At 43.2% G+C, this 25,728-nt stretch overlaps 1 protein-coding gene across 1 annotated transcript in view; it reads right to left on the bottom strand.

The window, feature by feature from the left end:
- The window catches only part of NHSL2 (NHS like 2), a 307,160-nt gene that overhangs the window by 147,340 nt on the left and 134,092 nt on the right, over positions 1-25,728 (bottom strand). Inside the window, exon 3 of the mRNA XM_065915921.1 lies at positions 16,190-16,258. Within this exon, the coding sequence (XP_065771993.1) occupies positions 16,190-16,258 (69 nt within the window). The remainder of the gene's footprint in view (positions 1-16,189; positions 16,259-25,728) is intronic.

Raw genomic sequence — 25,728 nt, 5'->3', positions numbered from 1 at the left:
CCACTCCAGTATTCTTGCCTAGAGAATCCTGTGGACGGAGGAGCCTGGTGGGCTGCTGCCCATAGGGTCGCACAGAGTCGGACATGACTGAAGCGACTTAGCATGCATGTATGCATTGGAGAAGGAAATGGCGACCCACTCCATTGTTCTTCCCTGGAGAATCCCAGGGATGGAGGAGCCTGATGGGCTGCCGTCTATGGGGTCGCACAGAGTCAGACATGACTGAAGAGACTTAGCAGCAGCACATTAAATAAACTACTTAGGATTACAAAGGAAACATTATTGTATACAGAAATACAATTTACAGTCTAGTCATATGTGCTTCTTGATGAACAGATTCAATGTAACAAGATCTAGCACTAGGTCTAATACTAACAAACTTTTGAGATAGTAAAAAAAATGATTTTTTGAGATACCTGTAACAACTGTGACGTGATATGGAAAAAGGCTGTAACTCTACTGGTGACAGTCCCAAATGCTGCTGATAGCACTGTGGTTTACTGCACTGGAGACAGGTCTGCCCCCTCCTCTACTCAATAGCTGTGTGATCTGGACCACCCTACTTAGCTTTTCTGTGCCTGTCTCCTCACCTGTAAAACTGGAGTTGCTGTGAGGATGCAATGAGTGGATGAGTACATGTAAAGTGCTTAGAGCCAGGCCTAGGACACAGCGGAGGCTCTTTAAGTGTTAGCTCTTATTGCTATCTACAAATGGGCTTCTATAGATCAGGGTGCAGAGTTCATTAACCCAAACCCCAGGGCAAAGTTCTACCTCCAGCTAAGCTCCCCTACTATGCAAAGATGACTCCAACACCACCTGTGATGCTGTGCCATTTGTATTCCTCTGGGACTTGGGATCTTTAAATATATTCTTTAAAACACTGCCAAATCCAGGTCTTCTGAGGCCAAGAAACAAACTCCTTTTCAAGGATTGCCCTCTCTTGGACTTTGTCTCAGGACAGCCTCCAAGTCCTCTCCACGTAGCCCCACTTGCCCTCCAACTCCCCCTCCCTCAAGCTCTGCTGCCCAAGGCGCTGTATTTACAGGCTCTGCCATGGCTTCAGGCTTCCCACTTAAGAGTCTAGAATTCACCTCCAAACTTTTAACAAGCTTAAGGGTAATTTGGAAACTGGTAGCACTCCCTAACTTATTGCTGTCATTATGAGTCAGGGAGGGGGTCTGTGGAGATCAAAACCATCCCTTTAGTGTACAGATGTGGCAACTGAGACCCAGAAAGAAACAAAGACTTGCTGAAGCCCATATGGCAGTTTGCTAACAACTCTGGGCTTGTGACCCAAGATTCCTCTTACTCTGTCCTCCTTGGTTGAAGTAAAATTTCCATCTTCTTAGACCTCCCCCTTCTTCTTCCTCTCCATCATCTGGCCAGTTCACACTTCTCATCAGTTCCATTTCATCATAAATATGGTACAAATCCATGAGCCCCTCTCCATGTCCCTGCACCTGCCCTGGGTCAGGCCCTCTCTCCTTTCACTCCTCACCTGCCTCCCCAACCGTGACCCACTCTGCTGTTTGAAACTTCTTACTCTGTGCCTCTGCTCCTGTTGCATGCCACAGATGTCAAGAATTTGAAGGAAGCTTATGGTTCTCGAATCTAACTCCTCACACACCATCCCACTCCACATCCTGCCATGTCAGAGAGGAAGCCTCCAAGGCTGTGCTAAGTGAATGGAGCCCTCGTGCAAGAGGGAGAGCTGGCACCCAACCCAGGTCACAAGGTCATAAAATCTGCATTCTAGAAAGAATTGACTTTAATACTACTATTCCCATGACATCACCCATGTCTCAGAATTACATCACAAATCCTATTGTTTCAGGTAATAACTGGAAAGCTTGTTTTGGTCAGGACCATGATTGCTAGTTCCCCTTCTACATGCTTATTTTGGAAAATGTGGACAATACTCCATATCTTTCTCCCACTTTCCCCCAGATCCCCTAAGGTAGGCCTCCAGTAGCCACCAGCCCAAATTGCCTCCTAATGTGTCACAAGCATGGGTAGGCCCTGCCTGCTTACCAACCATTTTCACAAATACTTCTACAGGCTTGGGCTCAAAATCAGTTTGCTAGTCTCATGTTTGTGAACTCCCCCAATGCCCTGAATCTCCTAGAATATATTAGATTGTGTCTGCCTCCCCTCTGCTGCACTAGCACCTGGTACCAGGCCTAACATAGAATGGAGATTCAATCTCTGAGAAAAGAATGAATGAATGAAAGAAAATGCTAATATTGCAAGAGGGATAGAGAGGAACAAGACACAGACAACCCTGCCTCTGGGAGTTTAGAGTTTACTTATGAATGTAAGATACATATATGAATAGAGAACCAGGTTGCCATATCTGACTTTCCCTGCAGTCCAAGCAGGAGCCTGGGACACTGTAATAAGGCTGCAATGTAAAAGTAGTTGGGTGCAAGGGCATGGCAGGGCAGGTCATGGAGGCAGCATCTTGGATCCAAGTGGGCATCGAGCTAAGCAGCAGACTGTAACAGGCCTGGGGTGTGTGTGTTGCGGGGGGGGGCTGTTGGGAAAACCAGATTAGGTTTCCAGGAACTAGAGACACCATGTTAGTAAAAGTATGTTCAGAGTGGAGAAGAAAGATTCTGGAAATATCTCTTCAAGGCCTGGTGTGTAGCTGCAGAGGCTTATCAGTAAACTGGAGGGCGATGGGACCAGAGACAGGAGGAAGCCTGGGGATAGATGAGAAGTGTCTGAATGAGAATAGAAACAGTGAGAAAGGGAAGATAAAACCAGGCAAAAATGGCTAAGGAACCAATTCCATCTTGTGACTGAAGCTGATGCTATCGCCACTGAAATGGGCACTTCCCACTCATTGAGGAGTGGGAAGAATGGGAGTGTAGCTTGAAGTCTTTTCACTCTTAAACTTCATGCATTCACTCACTAAGCATTTACTCAATACCCCAGGACATAGCTCTTGACTCCATATGTGTGTGTGTATGTTTCTACACATTCTAACTCTAGGGAATGTTGGAAGCCTCTCCTGCCCCTTCACCTTCAGGTAGGACGAGAGACTGAAAAAAAGGTGTAAAGATCTTTGCTACTCAAAGTGTGGTCCATGGACCAGCTGCATCACTATTACTTGGGAACTTGTTTGAAAATGAAGAATTTCAGCTTCTACTCCAGACCTTCTGAAATAGAATTTGCACTTTACTTCTTAAACTTTAATATACAAACCATCTCCTAGAGAGCTTGTTATCTATGTCACTGGCCCATGGATCCCACATTGAGTAGCAAGGAACTAGATACAACTAGGGCCAGTGTGCTGGGGATGAAACTTTTAATGGGAGGGACCAAGGGAAACTGATCTGGTTTGGGTGTCATCTCTCCCTCTTTGCCATTGTCAGACCTTAGCAGGCTCCATTTCCCTAGTGTGGCTTTAGCATCTTCCTCTTTGACACAGCAGGATGTGGAGTGGGGTGGTATATGAGGAGTTGGACTCATGAGGAGCAAGTCAGGGTTACGGGTTTATTTGTGGGGTCCCCTTCACACAGGTAGGCAAGTAAGTTCCCAAGCAGGACCTCCCCAAGCCCCCCAGTGCTGTCTCTGCTCTGGACCAAAGGAGACCTGGTGGCCCCCATGCAATCTTGCGTAACTCTAGCCAAACTCCAGGCAGGGTGAGAAGGCCTCACATTGGTTCATGCCCCAAACTCTGCCTCAGAAGGAAAAGTTCTTTGAACAGGATGATCTCTGAGGACTTAGCATGACGGTCTACGTCTGGCTAAAGAATTGGTGTTTTGGGGGTCCCAGCCAACATTCCTTGCCATCAGAGACACAAGTAACAAAACACAGGGTATGAGAGAACTGTCCCCAGCTCTCTCCGCGCTTTCACTGGGAATGTAGAACTCATATGACACCATCTGTGACAATGTGTTGTATGATCTCACGTGTATATTTTAATGAAGGCATAATATATCTTCAAGTAACTACATCAGGTAGGTTAAGGATGGGTGGTTTTTACTTTCTTGTGTACTTTTCTGTTTTGCCCACAATTAACTTATTAACAGTTAAAAAATATGAAATTAACAAAGGTTTTATTTAAAAAACCAATTGAACACAAGGAAAAATCATGGCAATACACAAATAAGTGCTGGCTTTTACGGTGTAGATAACTCATTATATGAGGATTTGAGGGAAACTTCCAAAGTGAAAGAGCAAGGGGATGAGAAAGGGGTGCTTAAGATCACCAAATTATACCCAGGTGGTGCTACTGGTAAAGAATCCACCTGTCAATACAGGAGATCCAAGAGATGCGGGTTCAGTCCCTGGGTCGGGAATATCCCCTGGAGAAGGAAATGGCAACCGACTCCAGTATTCTTGCCTGGAAAATCCAAGGGACAGAGGAGACTGGCGGGCTACAGTCCATAGGGTTGCAAAGAGTCAGACATGACTGAAGCAACTTAGCACACTTAGCACAAGATCACCAAGTCTTTATTCAAAGATGGGCCCATTCAAAAGTCAAAACCTGAATTTCTTGAACTGCAAAGATGCCCAGGTTCTAACTTGGGTAAATGGATTCATTTTTAGAGTCAGAGAATCTCAGAACTTGAAGAATCTGAGAGATTACAAGGCCAACTATATGGCTTTTTTCTTACAGGAGGGAATTGAGGACAGGAGGGATTGTGAGGACACTGTAGGCTCTGTATATTGGCACACATTCTTCTCTGCCTGTATCATCTTCCCTTCTGGCCTTGGGTGCCTAGCTAACACCCACTCTTCCTCAAGACTTGGTTCAAACATCACTTACTCTAATGGGTTAGGTGTTCTCCTCCATGCTCACAAAATGCTTAATGTATTTCTTTATCATTCACTTGACAAACTACTGAGAACCTACTGTGTGTCAGGCACTGTTCTAGGCATCTGGGACACATCAGTGATTCAAAATTCCCTGGCCTTGTGTGTAGTGATTAAATCAAACCATTTATTTATTCAACAAATATTTATGGGTCACCTGTGCTGTGGGGTCCTGTGTTTTAAGGTTGGGATAACTGTCCACAGCTTTGGTATCCTCCCTTCCCCCCATGGTCAGTGCCCTGTGAACACAATGAATGTTTTCTGAATGAATGAATAATGAAATGGGTAAGGTCACACTTGAGAAGGAGCTGGTACTGAAACCTTGGTCCCCTGATAGCTAGAGCTCTTCCCACCACCCCCACCCCCGCCCACCATTGCAGTCAGCCCAAATCTTTGGAACCTCCACTCCATCGCCTCGGGTGGGAAAGGTTAAGAGGAGACACGATTAAGGGCTGGGTCATTTAGCCAGATGCATTTTGGAAAAGGGACACCCACTCTATCAGGGATCCCTCTGGAGAGAATGGGGACGTCGATAGCTTGTCACATCCCTGCTCAGAAGCTTGGGGCAAGCAAGAAGTGGCTCTCTCTAGTACGGCCCTGTCAGACCAGCACTGTACAGGGACTGATCATTCTAGGGTACATTCCACTTCGGTGTTTAAAAATCCGTTTTCGTCCAAAACAAAGCCACCACTGAGACTGCAGGGACTTCCTCCACCCCTACTCCCTCACCTCCACCACATCCCGGGGCCCCAGGATCTTTTCTCCCTCTGAGCCAGAGAGGCAGCGTCCGTTTTGGCATCTGGAGCAGCTGCCCTGCAGCGCCCTCTGCCGAGCGCGGGGTCTGCTCGGCAGCTCGGCTGGGCAGGGGAGTAAGGCGGGAGGGGCGCCGGGCCGCTTCAGAGGAGCCTCCTGTTCCGGAGGTGCTGATGGACTTGACTCATCCCACTGGCTGCGCCCGCACTGGCCACACCCACAGGCTCGCCGCCTCCACACGCGCCTGGTAACACACCGACGTATTCTGCGCATGAAAAGCTGCCCCGGGGCGGATCCCCGACGGTGGCACCTGCTCAGTCAGTCCAGGTCCCACCCTGCCTGAACCCCTACCTTGGGGAAGCTTCCAGCCCTGGAAGCCCCAGTACCTCCGCTCTCACTGAGTCTTCCTCATTGACCTTGAATAGGGGTTGTTTTGTTACACGGCCTTAACAGAATGGGAAACTGAGGGCGACAGAAATGTGAAGAGAGAGGGTCAGTCACGCGACTAAGACGCAGAGGAGGGACTAGACGAACCAGTTATCTCTGATCCCAAAGTTCAAGGTGTGCTTTACATAGCATCAAGCTGTATTGTCCTCCTAACTGCCCTCCAACTCCACTTACAGACATATACAGGAAAGGACAGTTGGAAAACATCATAAGGACTTTGAAAGTCGAGCACTATAATAAACATTTGCCATTTTGGAAATAAAGGAAAAGCTGTAAATGACATTTAAGAAGAAAGTCAGGTGGACTTTTGGCTTGATTCTGTTAAGATGTTTTATTATGGGGCAGAGGACATGATTAGAACTTTGAGGTCCAAAGATGCACCAGAGGAAAACATATCAGAGAAGTGGTCCATGAGGTTGTCCAGTAGTGCTCAGTTCAGTTCAGTTCAGTTGCTCAGTCGTGTCCGACTCTTTGCAACCCCATGAATTGCAGCACGCCAGGCCTCCCTGTGCATCACCAGCTTCCGGAGTTTATTCAAACTCATGTCCATCGAGTCAGTGCTCAGTAGGGCCTAAATCAGTCATGAAAATGGACGGAAGAGGTACAGATCCAAATGACACTGGGGTGGGAAAAGGCTTAATGATAGGTTGAATTTTCAAAAGTGGGGTTAGTAAACTCCACCTAGCACTTTGTACCTCTCCTAAGGTATTTACTGCACTTGATTTTGCCTTTGGCTCAGACAGTAAAGAATCTGCCTGCAATGCAGAGGACCCTGGTTTGACCCCTGGGTCGGGAAGATCCCCTGGAAAAGGGAATGGCTAACCACTCCAATATTCTTGCCTGGAGAATCCCATGGATAGAGGAGCCTGGCAGGCTACAGTCCATGGGGTTGCAAAGAGTCAGACACAACTGAACCACTAACACTTACACTTTCACTTTAAGGTATTTATTGCACTTGATTTTGCCTTCTTTATTATACTGATGTTTGTCAGCCTTGTTCAATGCTAAGATCCAGAAAGGGATACTGGTACCTGAGGCCCCACCCCTGCCTTGGAGAACAGGACCTTGTGGAGGAGAGTAAAGGTGTCTAGGGGCAGTGTCATTCTGTTAGCTGAATGTAACATAGGTGAGGGCAGAGCTGCTTGCCTAGACAGCATCTGGACAGGGCAAAGAACCCCTAAACCAGCCCCTACACCCCCCTATGAAAAGTCTGGAGAGCTTCAGCTAAACTCCAAGACTGCTTCATGCTACAATATCCTTCTTGGGCTTACAGTTTGCTGGAACAACTGAGTAGGTAGGTTGAGCTGCTCTGGCAGCCCCACCCAAAGCCAGGCATCAAGATCTGTGCAACTGGCTGTGAGTACTTACTGCTAGCTAGTAACACTGAAGGGGCATGCCCATACCACTGGGCAGGCAGCATGGCTCTTCTGTGATAGAACAGGCCATTTTTACACAAGGGTAAACTATCCAGGCATCAGAAACCTCACCAAGACCAAAACCCCATGAGCCTGGGGCATGTTTTATGGGCGTGAACCAAAAGGTAGCCAGATCTGCCTCAAAAGCTACACTATGAATGTCAGAACATCAGACTCAGTAGGCCCAGCTGCTGACCCAATCCATTTTCCAATATATGCCATATATAGATGGACACAGTGAATGAGAGCAGCCTGCTTGGAACAGGTGGTTCCCGAGTTCCTCAGAACCCCATCCCATAAACACCAGCATGGAAGAGGGGGCCATTCCTAATTCCTGGTACTTTCCATCCTTTACCACTCACACTTGTTATCCTGGGCTCTCCTGGATAAAAAAATCATGACCCCACTGTCTCCTAATGTGCTGCTTACCTCCTTCATCTACTCCCCACTTCCTTCCTTGAAATCCAACAAGGTATGTTATCAAGTCAGAGATTTTGGGGATGGGGTTGTTTCTTTTTGATCAGGAAATGGAGTACTCCCCACTTTGGGAATACCACTGAACAACAGCCCTAGTGCCCAGAGTCCATGTTTCTGCTGAAGATTTACCCTTGGAGCCTGACTGCACGCTTTCACAAATATACAGAAACAAGTGTGTGTGTGTGTGTGTGTGTGTGTGTGTGTAGAAGGGGCTTATGTGGGTTCTTTAGCCCTTAAACATTTTTCACGTGGGCTCTAATATTCTTCGTGAAGGAGGAAAAGTTGTGTGGGGAAAAGTAGAAAACATGTCAATCCTCCCTAAATTAACCTATAAACTAATTGCCATTCCAATCCAATCGCCACAGAAATTTTTCATAGAACTTGACAAATTGATTTGAACATCCATGTGAAAGAGAATATGTACAAGAAGAGCTAAAACAATTTTTGAGGAAAAAGAACAATGAAGGTTGATTCATTATATTGGCACAGAAATAGACAAGTAAATGAATAAAAGAGAACAGAGAGCTCCTGAGCCAACTCATGTAAAGATATTAAATAAATAATATTTGTCATTTATAAGGCTATGGCGAAAGGATGAACTATTCAATAAATAGTGTTGGAACAACTGGTTTTCCACTGGATAAAAACTAAATTAGATTCCTACTTATACTACACCTGTGCGCATGGATGCACACACATTAGAGATAGCTCAAACAACTAAATATGAATAAAGAAAATATAAGCACAATGAGAAGTATGTAGGCATATGTATCTATGAATTTTGTGTAGAGAAATACTTTTTAAACAACCACATACACAACACAAAAGCCATGAAGGAATTCTTTTTAAAAAAATTTTTAACTGAAGGATAATTGCTTTACAGAATTTTTTTATTTTATTTTTTAAATTTTTTTAATTTTTATTAGTTGGAGGCTAATTACTTCACAACAATGCAGTGGGTTTTGTCATACATTGACATGAATCAGCCATGGAGTTACATGTATTCCCCATCCCGATCCCCCCTCCCACCTCCCTCTCCACCCGATTCCTCTGGGTCTTCCCAGTGCACCAGGCCCAAGCACTTGTCTCATGCATCCCACCTGGGCTGGTGATCTGTTTCACTATAGATAATATACATGCTGTTCTCTCGAAATTTGTTGTTTTCTGTCAAACCTCAACATGAATCAGCCATAGGTATACATATATCCCCTCACTCTTGAACCTCCCTTCCATCTTCCTCCCCATCCCACCCCTCTAGGTTGACACAGAGCCCCTGTTTGAGTTTCCTGAGACATACAGCAAATTCCTGTTGGCTATCTATTTTACATGTGGTAATATAAGTTTTCATGTTACTCTCTCCAAACATCTCACCCTCTCCACCCCTCTTCCCATGTCCATAAGTCTGTTCTCTATGTCTGTGTCTCCACTGCTGCCCTGCAAATAAATTCTTCAGTACCATTTTTCTAGATTCCATATATACACATTAGTATACAAAATTTAGCTTTCACTTTTTCACTTACTTCACTCTGTGTAATAGGTTCTAGGTTCATCCACTTCACTAGAACTGCATTCCTATTTTAAATGCATTTCTTTTTATGGCAGAGTAATATTCCATTGTGTATATGTACCACAGCTTCTCTATCCACTCATCTGTCAATAGATGTCTAGGTTGCTTCCGTTTTAGCTATTGTAAACAGTGCTGCAATGAACAATGCGATACATGTGTCTTTTTCAATTTTGGTTTCCTCAGGGCATATGCCTAGGAGTGAGATTGCTGTGTCGTATGATGGTTTTATTCCTAGTTTTTTAAGGAATCTCCATACCATCTTCCATAGTGGCTGTATCAATTTACATTCCCACCAACACTGCAAGAGGGTCCCTTTTCTCCACACCCTCTCCAGCATTTATTCTTTGTAGACTTTTTGATGAGGGCCATTCTGACTGGTGTGAGGTGATATCTCATTGTAGTTTTGATTTGCATTTCTCTAATGATGAGCAATATTGAATATCTTTTCATTTGTTTGTTAGCCATCTGTATGTCTTCTTTGGAGAAATGCCTGTTTAGGTATTTTTCCCACTTTTTGATTGGATTCTTTGTTTATCTCCTATTGAGTTGTATGAGCTGCTTGTATATTTTGGAAATTAATCCTTTGTCAGTTGTTACATTTGCTATCATTTTCTCCTATTCTGAGGGTTGTCTTTTCACCTTGCTTAGAGTTTCCTTTGCTGTGCAAAAGCTTTTAAGTTTAATCAGGTTACACTTGTTTACTTTTCTTTTTATTTCCATTCGTCTGGGAGGTGGGTCACAGAGGATCTTGCTTTGATTTATGTCATCGAGTGTTCTGCCTATGTTTTCCTCTAAGAGTTTTATAGTTTCTGGTCTTACATTTAGGTCTTCAATGCATTTTGAGTTTATCTTTGTGTATGGTGTTAGGAAGTGTTCTAATTTCATTCTTTTACATGTAGCTGTCCAGTTTTCCCAGCACCACTTATTGAAGGGGCTGTATTTGCCCCACTGTATATTCCCTGCATCCTTTGTCAAACATAAGGTACCCATAGGTGCATAGGTTTATTTCTGGGCTTTCTATCTTGTTCCATTGGTCTATATTTCTGTGTTTGTGCTAGTACCATACTGTCTTGATGGCTGTAGCTTTGTAGTATAATCTGAAGTCAGAAAGCTTGATTCCTGTAGCTCCATTCTTCTTTCTGAAGACTGCTTTTGGCTATTCGGAATCTTTTGTGTTTCCATATGAATTATGAAATTTTTTGTTCTAGTTCTGTGAAAAATGCCATTGGTAATTTCATAGGGATTACACTGAATCTGTAGATTGCATTTGTTAGTATCATCATTTTCACAATATGGATTCTTCCTACCCAGGAACACAGAATATCTCTCCATCTGTTTATGTCACTTTTGATTTCTTTTATCAATGTCTTATAATTTTCTGTATACAGTTCTTTTGTCTCCTTAGGTAAGTTTATTCCTAGATATTTTATTCTTTTTGTTGCAATGGTGAATGGGATTGATTCCCTAATTTCCCTTTCTGATTTTTCATTGTTAGTATATAGGAATGTAAGTGATTTCTGTGTATTGATTTTGTATCCTGCAACTTAGCTAAATTCACAGATTGGCTCTAGCAATTTTCTGATACTATCCTTAGTGTTTTCTCTGTATAGTATCATGTCACCTGCAAACAGTGAGAACTTTACTTCTTCTTTTCCAATCTGGATTCCTTTTATTTTTCTTCTCTGATTGCTGTACCTAGGACTTCCAGAACTATGTTTAAAAACAGTGGTGAAAGTGGACACCTTTGTCTTCTTCCTGATCTTAGGGGGAATGCTCAATGAATTTGAATCTACATCAAAACAGCCAATGGGAATTTGCTGTATGACTTAGGGAACTCAAACCAGGGCTCAGTAACAACCTAGAGGGGTGGGATGGGGAGAGAGGTGGGAGGGATGTTCAAGAGGGTGAGGACATAGGTAAACCTATGGCTGATTCTTGTTGATGTTTGGTAGAAACCAACACAATACTGTAAAGCAATTATCCTTCAATTAAAAATAAGTAAATTAAAAAAATTCTTAGATGAGAAACATCATCAATAAAATTAAAAAACAAATGATAAACTCAGAAAAATACTATTGGTACATATATTATATAAAAATGTATATACTTTCCATAAATCAATAAAAAGGCAGACAGCTCAAAAGATATGCAGCAATGTATATGGTCAGTCAATTAATTCAAAAGGAGAGTTACAAATGGCTATTAGACATTTGGGAAAATGCACAATCTCTAGTAGTCAAGGAAAGGCAAATGAAAAGAGCTATCAGATACCATCTTTCACTTGTTACATTGGTAACTAAAAGTTTGATTCTGTCAAGTGCTGGCACAGAGGTGAGCAAAACTGATGCTCTTATACACTGCTGGGTGGAGTATAGGCATCAAAGGCAGGAATTTGATAACACGTATTAGTATGTAAAATACACACCCTCTATCACTTAGCAACTCTACTTCTTCACATCTATCCCCAAAAGCTCTTGCACATGTACACACAATGTGTACTGAATTGATGCTTATTGAAATATCAGCCATCAAAATTTAAAAACAACCTGAGTTCATCAAATGGGTAAATAATTAAACAGACTCTTATAAATGTCATACTCTGCAAAATTATGTTATATTTTAAAAGAATAAGTTAGGACCTCTGCTTCTGGGAAGATGGAGTAGAAAAACTTTTTTCCCTGTTCCTTCCACTAAATAAAACTAAAAACTAAGTAAAGGACTGGAACAAGCTGGCAGAGGAGTAGGTGGAGGTGGAGTACATCTCTCTCCATGGATACATCAGAAATACACCTTCGGACACAGAAGTGAATGCAAAACACCAGCTGAGAATGGACAGGAGTACCTGACCAGTGGAAAAGAATATATAGAACCACGCAATCACATGATTATGTAAATAAATGCAGGAAAAAACACTTCACAAAAATCCAACACCAATTATAAAAATGCCAATGATAAAAAAGAAAAAAACAACACCCTCAGTAATAAGAAAAGAAAGGAATTTTCTCAACTTGAAAAAGAGCAGCCACAAAACACAGCTAACACTAAACTTAATGGTGAAAGACTGAATGCTTTTCTCCTCAGATTGTGAACAAGACAAGAATGTCTGCCCTCACCACTCTAATTCCACACAATGCTAAAAGTTCTAGCCAGTATAATCAGGCAAGAAGAGGAAATGAAATGCATACAGATTGAAAAGGAAGAAATAAAACTGTCCCTATTTGTAGATAACCTGATAGTGTATGAAGAAAATTCCAACAAACCATAAAACAATTCCTAGAACTAATAAGTAAAGTTTGGCAAGGTTGCAGGATACCAGATAAGCATATGGAAATAAATCATATTTTTATATACTAGCAATGAACAAATGGATGCCAAAATGTAAAAATACAATAACATGCACAATTTCTCAAGATAAAATGCTTAAGTGCTTAAGTGTAAAATATAACAAAACTTGATAGGAATTGTACACTCAAAACTATAAAATGATGATGAAAGAATTCAAAGAAGATCTAAATAAATTGAGAAATATACTGTGTTCATGAATTAGAAGACTCAACATAGTAATGGACATCATGCATGTGTGCTCAGTTGCTCAGTCATGTTCGACTCTTTGCGACCCCATGGAGCCCACCAGGCTCCTCTGTCAGTGAAATTTTCTAGGCAAGAATACTGGAGTGGGTTGCCATTTCCTTCACCAGTAAAGATGTCAATTCTCCCCATATTTATATACAGGTTTGGTGCAATTCCTATCAAAATAAAAAAAATCAACTTAAAATGCATCACTTAAAATTCATCAACTTAAATGCAAACTAACCTTGGGAATTGCCTGCTGGTCGAGTGGTTAAGAATATGCCTTTCAATGCAGGGGATGTGGGCTCCATCCCTGATTGGGGAACTAAGATCCCAAATGCCACAGGCCAACCAAGTCCTCGTACTACAAATGAAGAGCCCCTGCACTGCAACTACAGAAGCCCACATACCACAGCTGCTGAGCCCATGTGCTCTAGAGTCCACGCTCCACAATAAGAGAAGCCTATGCGCCACAACTAGAGAAGTCCTGCACCACAATGAGAAGCCCTTGTGTTACGACAAGAGAAGTCTGTGTGCTGCAACTGGAGAAGCCCCTGTGCCGCAACAAAGACTCAGTGAAGCCAAAATAAAAAAATAAAAAACAAACAACCCCCCTTCAAACCAAACTAACCTTATTTTGGTAATTATTTTGATATATATATATATGTACATCAAATCATCATGTTGTACACCTTAAACTTACACCATATTATATGCCAATTATATCTCAATAAAGCTGGAAAATGCATCATGAACTTAAATGAAAAATGTAAAACTAAAAAATGTTTAGAGAAAAGAAAACATTTGGAATCTAGAGCTAGGCATATAGGCTAGATTTTGTATATGACAATCAAACCATGACACAAACAGATAATTCATTGAAAAGGATATATGGATTGCAAATAAGCACATGAAAAGATGTTCTATCACTTGCCATTAGGGATATGAAGATTAAAACCACCATAAGATACCACTACATATCTATCAGAATGACTTTTTTTAAATGACCACACCAAATGTTTGAGAAGATGCCAAAAAACTGGATCATTCATATATTGCTGATGGGAATGTAAAATAGTATGGCTGTTCTATAAAACAGTTTGGCAAGTTTCTTTAAAAGCTAAACTTGCAACTGTTGAACCATATGACCCAGCACTTGCACTCTTGGACATTTATCCCAGAGAAATGAAAACTTCTGTTCACATAAAATCCTGTTACATGATTGTTCACAGCAGCTTCATTTGTAATAGCCCCAAATTGGAAATAATCCACATGTCCTTCAACAGGCAAGTGGATAAACTATTTCTCTACATCCAAGCCATGGAAAACTACCCAGCAATGAAAAGAAACAGGATATGAATACATACAACAACCTGGATAAATCTCCAGATAATTATATTGACTGAAAAACCAAACAATTCCAAAAGGTTACATTCTGGATGATTTTATTTACATACCATTATTGAGAAGACTTAAGTTTAGAAATGGAGACTAGATTGGTGGTTGCCAGGGGTTAAGGAGGAGGTGAAGGGTAGGATGAAAACTGGGGGTAGCTATGAAAGGGCAAGCAGAGAAGGCAATGGCAACCCACTCCAGTGTTTTGCCTGGAGAATCCCAGGGATGGTGGAGCCTGGTGGGCTGCCATCCATGGGGTCACACAGAGTCAGACACGACTGAAGCGACTTAGCAGCAACAGCAACAGCATGAAAGGGCAACTTGAAGGATTCTTGTGGTGATGAAAATTTTCTGTATCTTGACTGTATCAATGTTACTATCCTGTAGGTGATATTGTACTATACTGTTGCAAGAGGTTGCCATTGAGAAAAACTGGGTGATGGGTATATGAGATCTCTCTATTATTTCCAAGCTACATGAGAATCTACAATTACATCAAAATAAAAAGTTTAGTTAATTAAAAAAAATGAATTAGATCCAGGTGTCCTGACATGGTAAGGTTTCCAAGATACATTGTTAAGTGAAATAAAGCAAGTTAAAGATCAGTGTATACAGTGTATACAGTATACTGTTTATTTTTAAATACCCACATACAACCAAACTACGTATACATAGAAAAAGATTTAGAAGAGAGTACTCTTCACTGATGACAGTGGTTGTTACCTCTGGGGAGCAGAGTTGGGAAAGGAAGAGGGTTTTAACTGTATCTGGATTGTTTCATTTTTTTTTTACAGTGAAAATATCTTCGTATGCCACTTGTATAGTAAAAACATTATCCTGGACACAGCAACAGTGTACTAGGAATTCAAACCTGTTTTGCTTGTCCTGATCTGACCTACCCATATTTCACCACCAGTATAGCCAGAGGGCCCAGCTCATATCCCCCTGCCCTTGAGCCTCAAGGAAGTGCCTCCTGGGTCCACTTTACTTGGAATCAGGCCCACTAGCACTACCACTGATGTATGGAAGTACCACCTGGAAGGGCCAATGTCCCCATGACTGTGAACCTACCCACTGCTGCTGACGACTTAGAAACACACAAAGTTCTGCCATGCTAATCAGTGAAACAGCAGTTTCCATAAGATTCTAGTTGAAGAACTGTCATGCAAGTTTCAATGCTGAGGGCACCAAAGACCTCCCCACCCTCTGATTTGAAAATGTGGCAGCAGTAAGCCTCTTTGAAGGAAACTGAGAGCAGCAGGCATGAATAACAATTGAACAACTACCCCTAGCTGTGCCTGGCTGAGAGCAGACTCACCCTAGGATGGCTTCTGAGAGTGCATTCATTCATTGACCAGATATTCACTGAGCACCTACTGTATAGTATTCTAGGCAGTGATAATAGCAGTGAATCAAAAAAAGTCCCTGCCTTTATGAGGCTCCCATTCTAGTGGGGGAGCAGATGATAGGCAAGATAAATTATATGTTAGGTGGTATTATGTGCTATACAAAAATGTATCAATAGCATGAAAGAAGGATGTAAGGTATTGACTGCTGGAGGTTGAAATTTTAGAAATGGTGGCCAGAGAAGTCTTCACTGAGAAGGTAACATTTCAGTGGAGAGCTAGAGGAAGTGAGGGAGCCAGCTACAAAGATATCCAGAGGTTGTGGACATTTTTAATTTCCCCCTTCAGATTTTGTCCACCCTTCTCCACCCAGCTTTGTGCCCTGGTAGGCTGACCTGTATGGACTGCATTGACAGGTTCCCTCGCCCTCTGGCTTCGGGTTATGTTTGACCAATGGGAGGCACCTGCAAGGAGATCAGAAGGAAAGAGAAAATGAGATTTTTCATAAGCTCTCGCTGTTTAGGTTCATTACGGGTTGGCTGCACCCCTCCACCAAAGACCTCAGCTCCTCTCAGGTGGCCTTTAGACAGCAACTTTCTGCAGTTCCCATAACCACTCTCTCCCAACATCCTGACTGATACGCTGGGGAAAAGCATTCCATGCAGAAGGAAAAGCAAGCACAATACATTAATGTGCCTGGAAAGCATAAAGAATGATCAGGAGACTAGTGTGGCTGGGATGAAGGAGGTGACGGAGGGATTTGGAGTAGGTAACGTCAGGGAGGTAAGGGAGGGGCAGATTCTGAGGGCCTTGAAGGCTATTCTAAAGTCTTTGGCTTTTAATATGAGTGAGATGGGGAACAATTAGAAGATGCTTGTTGAGCAAAAGATTGACACAGGCTATGTTTTAATGGCATCATTTAAGAGACCAGTGACAGGCAAGAGAGGATGATGGCTTGGACTAGATGGAGGCAACAAAGATGGTAAAAAGTGACTGGATTCCAAGTAGATTTTGAATGTGATGCAGAAGAATCCTGTTCATTAAAATGACCAGAGTGAAAGCACAAACCCAAGATCAGAGACTTGTCACCTGCTTGTCACTGCATATTACTGAAAATTCTGTTATTCCATGAGATTTCAGAAGGCTCTGCATACAGCACAATAATCCTACTCCCTTACTACTTGTGCAGGACACACAACTCTAGACCAAAGGCCTAACCCAAGGTTCCCAGAGTGTACCTGACTCCAGAACAATTCCATAAAAATATCATCACAGACTCTCCAACCAACCTACCCCACCTTAAAGCCACAACTCCATAGGGTTTACACTGCATGCCATTTTGGACCTTGATTTGGGTCCAGCCCCTTTACCTCCACTGGCTCCTCTGTGAGTTGGCCTAACCATGTCACATCAGAATTTTGGGAAATATTGTCAAACCTGTCCTGTTCCTACCTACTGTCCTCGGCCTACCATCACTCACAGGTTGGCAGCAGACAGATGGCATCCATCAACCAGTGAGCTGATAGGGATGGGTTCTAGGGATAGTCAGAACAGTGAGGGCAATATCTCAAAGTTACCATGATGTTTTAAAGCTTGAAACACTTGTTAAACCTTGTTTTATCATCAACATTTTATTAGGGAAGTATGTGTAACATTGACTTAATATCAGGGTAGGGACTGAGGAAACTAAACAAGTACCAAGTACCATGATTTTGATAAGGATTTTAAAATTTGCTGAGCAGCTATCAACCAGATTACTGGCAGATCACTGGGAGGGAGAGAAAATAAAAAAAAAAAAACTCAGCTCCATAGGCTAAAAGCTCCCAGCCTGAAGTGTCTTCTGGGAAGAAAAGCAGCCTGGTATTTTTGAATGCATGCTGTTGATGTTCAGGATAAGGCCTATTGCTTCATATTCATGAACACCCGGCAAAGACACCCAGCTGGAAGCTGGAAAACAGCACATGATTCCGAAGATTCATTCCAGAGCCAGGGAAAATTGATGGTATTTTGTTTATGTTCAAATAAATCAGTCCAGAGATCAGCCCCACAGCCAAAGTCAGCAAGACCAGAGAGAAAACTGCTGCCAATCGTGGAGGGGATGACCTGCATTGGAATCTCAGATTCAGAACTTTGAAGTTGTGTACCCTTGGGTAAGATTCTTAACCCTCCCAGGACCTCAACTTTCTAATCTGTAAAATATAGATGATACCTAACTCACGGAGTTACATTAAGGATCAAAAGAGCTTGTGTGCATAAAATGTATCCAGTGTGGCCTCTGGGATACTAGCTGTTCACTACATGTTTTCTTTTTCTCTTGTCCACTTATCTTTGGCAAGAGCAAGGACAGTGTTGGGGGGCAACTATGGGGTTCCAGTGGGCCCTGATGCCCTTAGGAAGAGCTATCTGAGGAATTCTCTGGCTCTTTCATGCCAATACTTTTTTTTTTTTTTCTCTTTGTTAAACAGGCATCCTGGGCAGCTGGCATTTAATCACAGCAGGACGGGTTCTATACTCAGCTTGGCACTGAAGGGCACTAACACCTATTAATTAACTATACATTCAAATGACCTGCCTAGGCAGCTGCTTTCATTTCTAGAATCCCAAATCTTTTCTTATTTCCTTTCAGGTTATTTGAATTCCTGTGTGTGGAAGCTGTTGGTGCAGACTTTGGCTCTCTCCTCTTTCATAACTTCAACCTCTCCTCTCTTCTCCATTCAACTCCCTTTGCCTGCCCAACACCTTGGCTCTCTATCTTTTTCCTTCTCTCCCTTACTTCTTTCACTAACCCTCATCCAAAGACAGTGCTCATGGAGAGAGCAGTTAAAAGTGACTCAAGTGTGTCATGGCCAATGCATGTTGATGTATGGCAGAAACCAACACAATATTGTAAAGCAATTATTCTTCAATTAAAAATTTGTTGTTCAGTCACTCAGTCGTGTCTGACTCTTTGCGACCCATGAACTGCAGCACACCAGGCTTCCCTGTCCATCATCATCTCCTGGAGCTTACTCAAACTCATGTCCATCGAGTTGGTGATGCCATCTAACCATCTCATCCTCTGCCGTCGTCCCCTTCTCCTCCTGCCTTCAATCTTTCCCAGCATCAGGGTCTTTTCTAATGAGTCAGCTCTTTGCATCAGTTGGCTAAAGACTTGGAGCTTCAGCTTCAGCACCAGTCCTCCAATGATATTCAGGACTGATCTCCTTTAGGATTGACTGGTTTGATCTTCTTGCAGTCCAAGGGACTTTCAAGAGTCTTCGCCAACACCACAGTTCAAAAGCATCAATTCTTCAGCACTTAGTCTTCTTTATCATCCAACTCTCACATCATACATGACTATTGGAAAAACCATAGCTTTGACTATATCGGCAAAGTAATTGACTTTGTCAGCAAAGTAATGAATATCTCTACTTTTCAATATGCTGTCTAGGTTGGTCATAGCTTTTCTTCCAAGGAGCAAGTGTCTTTTAATTTTGTGGCTGCAGTCACAGTCCACAATGATTTTGGAGCCCAAGAAAATAAAGTATGTCACTGTTTCAATTATTTCCCCATCTATTTGCCATGAAGTGACTGGACTGGATGCCATGATCTTAGTTTTTTGAATGTTGAGCTTTAAGCCAGCTTTTTTACTCTCCTCTTTCACCTTCATCAGGAAGCTCTTTAGTTCCTCTTCACTTTCTGCCAAAAGGGTGTTGTCATCTGCATATCTTAGGTTATTGATATTTCTCCTGGCAATATTGATTCCAGCTTCTGCTTCATCTAGCCCAGAATTTCACATCGTGTACTCTGCATACAAGCTACATAAGCAGGATGGCAATATACAACCTTGATGTACTTCTTTCCTAATTTTGAACCATTCCATTATTCCATGTGCAGTTCTAACTGTTGCTTCTTGATCTGCATATAGGTTTCGCAGAAGGCAGTTAAGGTGGTCTGGTTTTCCCATCTCTTGAAGAATTTTCGACAGTTTATTATGATCCACACAGTTAAAGGCTTTAGCATAGTCAATGAAGCAGAAGTAGATGTTTTTTCTGGAAGTTTCTTGCTTTTTCTATGATCCAATGGATATTGGCAATTTGATTTCTGGCTCCTCTGTCTCTTCTAAATCCTGCTTGAACATTTGGAAGCTTTCGGTTCACATACTGTTAAAGCCTAGCCTGGAGAACTTTGAGCATTACTTTGCTAGCATATGAAATGAGTGCAATTGTGCAGTAATTTGAAGATTCTTTGGCATTGTCTTTCTTTGGGATTGGAATGAAAACTGACATTTTTCCAGTCCTATGGCCACTACTAAGTTTTCCATATTTGCTGGCATTTTGAGTACAGGCTTTTCACAGCATCATCTTTTAGGATTTGAAATAGCTCAACTGGAATTCCATCAGCTCCACTACCTTTGTTCCTAGTGATGCTTCCTAAGGCCCACTTGACTTCACACTCCAGGATCTCTGGCTCTAGATGAGTGATCACACCATTGTGGTTATCTGGGTCATTAAGATCTTTTTTGTATAGTTCTTCTGTGTATTCTTGTTACCTCTTCTTAATATCTTCAGCTTCTGTTAGGTCCATACCATTTCTGTCCTTTATTGTGCTCATCTTTTCATGAAACGTTCCATTGGTGTCTCTAATTTTCTTTAAGAGATCTCTGCTGCTGCTGCTAAGTCGCGTCAGTCATGTCCGACTCTGTGCGACCCCACAGACGGCAGCCCAGCAGGCTCCTCTGTCCCTGGGATTCTCCAGGCAAGAATACTGGAGTGGGTTGCCATTTCCTTCTCCAATGCATGAAAGTGAAAAGTGAAAGTGAAATCACTCAGTCGTGTTCAACTCTTCACGACCCCATGGACTGTAGCCCACCAGGCTCCTCCATCCATGGAATTCTCCAGGCAAGAGTACTGGAGTGGGTTGCCATTGCCTTCTCCATAAGAGATCTCTAGTCTTTCTCATTCTATTGTTTTCCTCTATTTCTTTGCATTGTTCATTTAAGAAGGTTTTCTTATCTCTCCTTGCTATTCTTTGACACTCTGCTTTCAGATGGGTATATCTTTCCTTTTCTCTTTGCCTTTCACTTCTCTTCTTTTCTCAGCTATTTGTAAGGCCTCCTCAGACAATCATTTTGCCTTTTTTTCATTTCTTCTTCTTGGGGACAGTTTTGAACACTGCCTCCAGTACAATGTTACAAACCTCTGCCCATAATTCTCCAGGCAGTCTGTCTATCAGATCTAATGCCTTGAATCTATTTGTCACTTCTACTGTATAATCATAAGGGATTTGATTTAGGTCATAACTTGAATGGCCTAGTCATTTCCCCTACTTTCTGCAATTTAAGTCTGAATTTGGCAATAAGGAGTTCATGATCTGAGCCACAGTCAGGTCCTGGTCTTGTTTTTGCTGACTGTATAGAGCCTCTCCATCTTCAGCTGCAAAGAATATAATCAGTCTGATTTCAGTATTGGTGATGTCCATGTGTAGAGTCACCACTTATGTTGTTGGAAGAGGATGATTGCTGTGACCAGTGCATTCTCTTGGCAAAACTCTGTTAGCCTTTGCCCTGCTTCATTTTGTACTCCATGAGGAAACTTGCCTGTTACTCCAGGTATCTCTTGACTTCCTACTTTTGCATTCCAGTCCCCTATGATGAAAAGGATATCTTTTTTTTGGTGTTCTAGAAGGTCCTGTAGGGCTTCATAGAACTGCTCAACTTCAGCTTCTTCAGCATTAGTGGTTGGGGCATAGACTTGGATTACTGTGATACTGAATGGTTTGCCTTGGAAACGAACATCATTCTGTCATTTTTGAGACTGCACCCAAGTACTGCATTTTGTAATCTTTTGTTGACTATGATGGCTACTCCATTTCTTCTAAGGGATTCTTACCCACAGTAGTAGATATAACGTTCATCTGAATTAAATTCACCCATTTCAGTCCATTTTAGTTCACTGATTCCTAAAATGTCGATGTTCATTCTTGCCATCTCCTGTTTGACCACTTCCAATTTAACTTGATTCATGGACCTAACATTCTAAGTTCCTATGCAATATTGCTCTTTACAGGATCAGACTTTATTTTCACCACCAGACACAGCCACAACTGGGCATTATTTCTGCTTTGGCTCAGCCTCTTCATTCCTTGTGGAGCTATTTCTTCACTCTTCTCCAGTAGCATATTGGGCACCTACTGATCTGGGGAGTTCATCTTTCAGTGTCATATCTTTTGCCTTCATGGGGTTCTTAAGGCAAGAATGCTGAAGTGGTTTGCCATTCCCTTCTCCAGTGGACAACATTTTGTCAGAGCTCTCCACCATGACCCATCATTCTTGGGTGGCCCTACATGGCATAGCTCATAGTTTCATTGACTTAGACATGTCTGTGATCCATGTGATCAGTTTGGTTAGTTTTCTGTGATTGTGGTTTTCATTCTGTCTGGCCTCTGATGGATAAGGATAAGAGGCTTGTGGAAGCTTATGGGAGGTACTGGCTGTGGGGCAAACTGAGTCTTGCTCTGATGGGTGGGGCCATGCTAAGTAATCCAATTTTCTGCTGATGGGTGTGGCTGTGTTCCCTCCCAGTACTTTGGCCTGAGGCTTAAACTATGGCAGGTGCAGTGGCGGTAATGGTGACCTCCTTCAAAAGGACTTATGCCAGCATGCTGTGGCTACCAGTACTGTTGTATTCAGTGCCCCTGATCCTGCAGCTGGCCACTGTCAAACCACACCTCCACTGGAGACTCCTGGACACTCATAGGCAAGTCTGGCTTAGTCTCTTGTGGGGACACTGTCTCCTTTCTCCTGGCTCCTGGTGCACACAAGGTTTTGATTGTACCCTCTAAGAGTCTGTTTCCCCAGTCCTGTGGAAGTTCCATCATCAAATTTCCCACTGGCCTTCAAAGTCAAATTCCCTGGGAGTTCTCAGTCCCTTTGCTTGATCCCCAGGTTGGGAAATCTGTTGTGGGTCCTAGTAGTTTTGCAACAGTGTGAGAACTTCTTTGGTATAATTGTTCTGCAGTTTGTGAGGCATCTGCTTGGCAGCTCTATGGTGGGGCTAATGGCAACCTCCTCCAAGAAGACTTATGCCACACGCCATGCCTCCCAGGTCTGCTTCAGCCAGAGCCCCTGTCCCTGCGGAAGGACACTGCTGACCTGCGCCTCTGCAGGAGACACTCAAACACTCAAAGGCAGGTCTGCCTCAGTCTCTTGTGGGGTCCCTGGGTCCTGGTGCACACAAGGTTTTGTCTGCACCCTCTGAGCTTCTCTGATGGGTATGAGGTTTGATTCTAAACACAATTTTGTCCCTCCTTCTGTCTTACTGAGGCTTCTCCTTTGCCTTTGGACACAAGAGTATCTTTTTATGGTGGGATCCAACATTCTCCTGTTGATGGTTGTTCAGCAGCTAGTTGCAATTTTGGAGTTCTCACAGGAGAAGGTGAGTGGGCATCCTTCTACTCCACTATCTTAACTACATCTATATAAATTTAAAAAAAGAGAGAGACAGACAGCCCTATGTGGAGTAGGGCAGCCTTAGTACCGAAAAATTTTTTTCTCTATTCTGAAATGAAGAAAAAAAAGTGGCTCAACTCGACCCATGGTCAGGCTTGGGGGGAACCATTGTATTTTCTCTTTGCACTGTCCTATCAGCTCATCCCGAAGCCCACTTTCCCATCCCTTCACACTAGGCTGGGTAATGGGATGACAGCAAAACATGGCTGCTGCCCTAAGGGAACTCTCAGTCTAGTGGGAGAGACAGAAGCCCCATGGTGTATATGAAGAGATGGAGAGGGGAGTACAGAGATGCAAAAGTGTCTCTTTGCCTCTGAAGGGTCAAGGAAAGCTTTACAAAAGAGGGGAGACTTGAACTTGGCCTTGAAGCATGAATTTACTTTTCAAAATGGAGAGAGGTTGAAAGGGTATTTCAGGGGAGGAGGTGGCGTTAAGGATAGAAGGTCAGTGTGTGGTTGAGACTCTGTGTAGCCAGATGTTAAGGTCTAGGAAATGAGTACCAACAAGTCTTAAAGGAGAATCTAGAGCCAGCTTGCTGGGCAGTGGGACTGCAAGGGGTTTAGGGTACAAGGCCAAGGTGGTTGGATCTGGTGAATGCTGAGAAGGGATGTGAAGAAAGCCATGTTTTAAGAAGATAATTTTGGAAGACAGAGAGACCAGAGGAAAAACAGAGGCCAGTTAGGAGCCTGCTTCAATGATCCTGGCATGAGTGGAAGCCCTGAACTAGGGTGCTGATCTTAGGAATGGAAATGAAGGGGCAGAGATGTCCCCAGGGCCTATTTCTCTAGCTTTGGCCTCTAGTTCTGAATTCACTCTTCACCTCTTCCCCAATACCTTGTCCCTTGAAGATCTTAGTAAATGCTGATCTCAACCGAACTCCCACTTCAAAGTGAATTTATCCCAAATATATCTTGAGGTTGACTTCAAACCTACATCTGGGATCAGATAGTGGCTATTTTTGAACATTCTCAAAATACCATCTCGTCATCTCATCAGCATGTTCAAACAGTCATTGCGGTGCCTGTAACCTCAGCCCTAGGCCAGTCTGGGAGAACCATGGACCTCAGCCACCTTATGGGCTTCTGGGGCCTAATTCAGTCACTGAAAGATTATTTTACACGTTTCTGGGACAAATTTGATTTCCTAGTTATAAACCACCAATTCCATGTGGACTTGGAAGACTCAACATATTCACACCTTGGGGATGGCCTTCCCTCCCCTCATGTCATCTCAAGTCCTTCAGGGGTGGCCCTCAGCTAGTGGTGGGTCCTCCCAGCCCTGGAAGTATTTGAAAATGTGTAGAGGCATTTCTAGTTGTCATAATGACTCTGGGGTGCTAAGTAAGCCAGAAGTCACGATGTTGAATATCCTGCAATGCACACGAGTGTCCCATACTGCAAAGAATTGTCTCACCCCAAGGGCCAGTAGTACTCTCATTGAGAAACACTGTGACCATGAGCTTGGTTGAGGGCAAGGATTCTATTTTGTTCTCTACTGAGCATTGCCCTTGGTTCTGGGGAAAGAAAAATGAACAAGACCTGTGCAGTGCCTTTGTCCCCTGTCTCTTAGTTGGGTAGGATAAAGATGACCCGGAGATAGAGGCTAAAAGTCAATAATGCATCACCTTCCATAACTACTATGGGGCCCCTTCCTAGTGACTGGAATGTACTGCTAGTTAAATGATGAATTGAAATTCATTCATTCATTCATTCAAGCAGCCCTCGAATAGCATGTGAACTTTTCAAAGTACTTTCTCACACATGGTTTTGCTGGAGCTGGCCTGGGAGGAGAGAAGGATTGGGGCAGGGGCTGGAAGCAGAGTTGAGGCCTGAGAGGTTCCTACCCAGCTTGGGCCAAAACAGACAAAGCCAATCAGACAGTCTTCTGGGACTGGGGCGGGGTGGGGGGAGGTCTGGTGTGAATGGAAATATGTGCCACATGGCCTGAATTGCAGGGGCTGGCCTTAGGCTCCCACAGCCCCCAAACACTTCCAGATGGATTTATTTATAACTTCCAAAGCAGAGGCAACACTCTGTTCCTTTTCCTCACTCTCCTCCCCACTCCTGGAACAAGGCTTGGCTGCTCCTTGACACTCTGGAAACCAGAAGGAGCCAGGGAATTGTGCTGTAGTGCTCAGCCTGGGTTCATGGTCACCGCCTGCCCCCTAGGTAGCAACTGCAGCTCACTGTGGGTGCTGGCTGAGCTGGTCGTATTCCTGCCAACCCAGCCCATGTAAGCTCTCTGCTAAATGGGTCGTGTGAGCCGGGCACGTTCACTCTGGCAAGTTTTCACTTCAGACATGCCTCCACTTCATAAAGTCAGTCACACCCATTTCTTCTCATTCTCTGTCTTTGGAAGATTCTGAGCTTCATCCCCTCCACCTTCTCCCACAGGATACTGCTCACTGTACAGGCTGCCAGAAGCTTTGATCTTGGACATTTTCTA

Source organism: Muntiacus reevesi, chromosome X, assembly GCF_963930625.1.
Source record: "Muntiacus reevesi chromosome X, mMunRee1.1, whole genome shotgun sequence".
Taxonomy (NCBI): Eukaryota; Metazoa; Chordata; class Mammalia; order Artiodactyla; family Cervidae; genus Muntiacus; species Muntiacus reevesi.
Note: the sequence above shows the minus strand (reverse complement) of the source record. Positions and strands in the feature narration are given on the sequence as shown.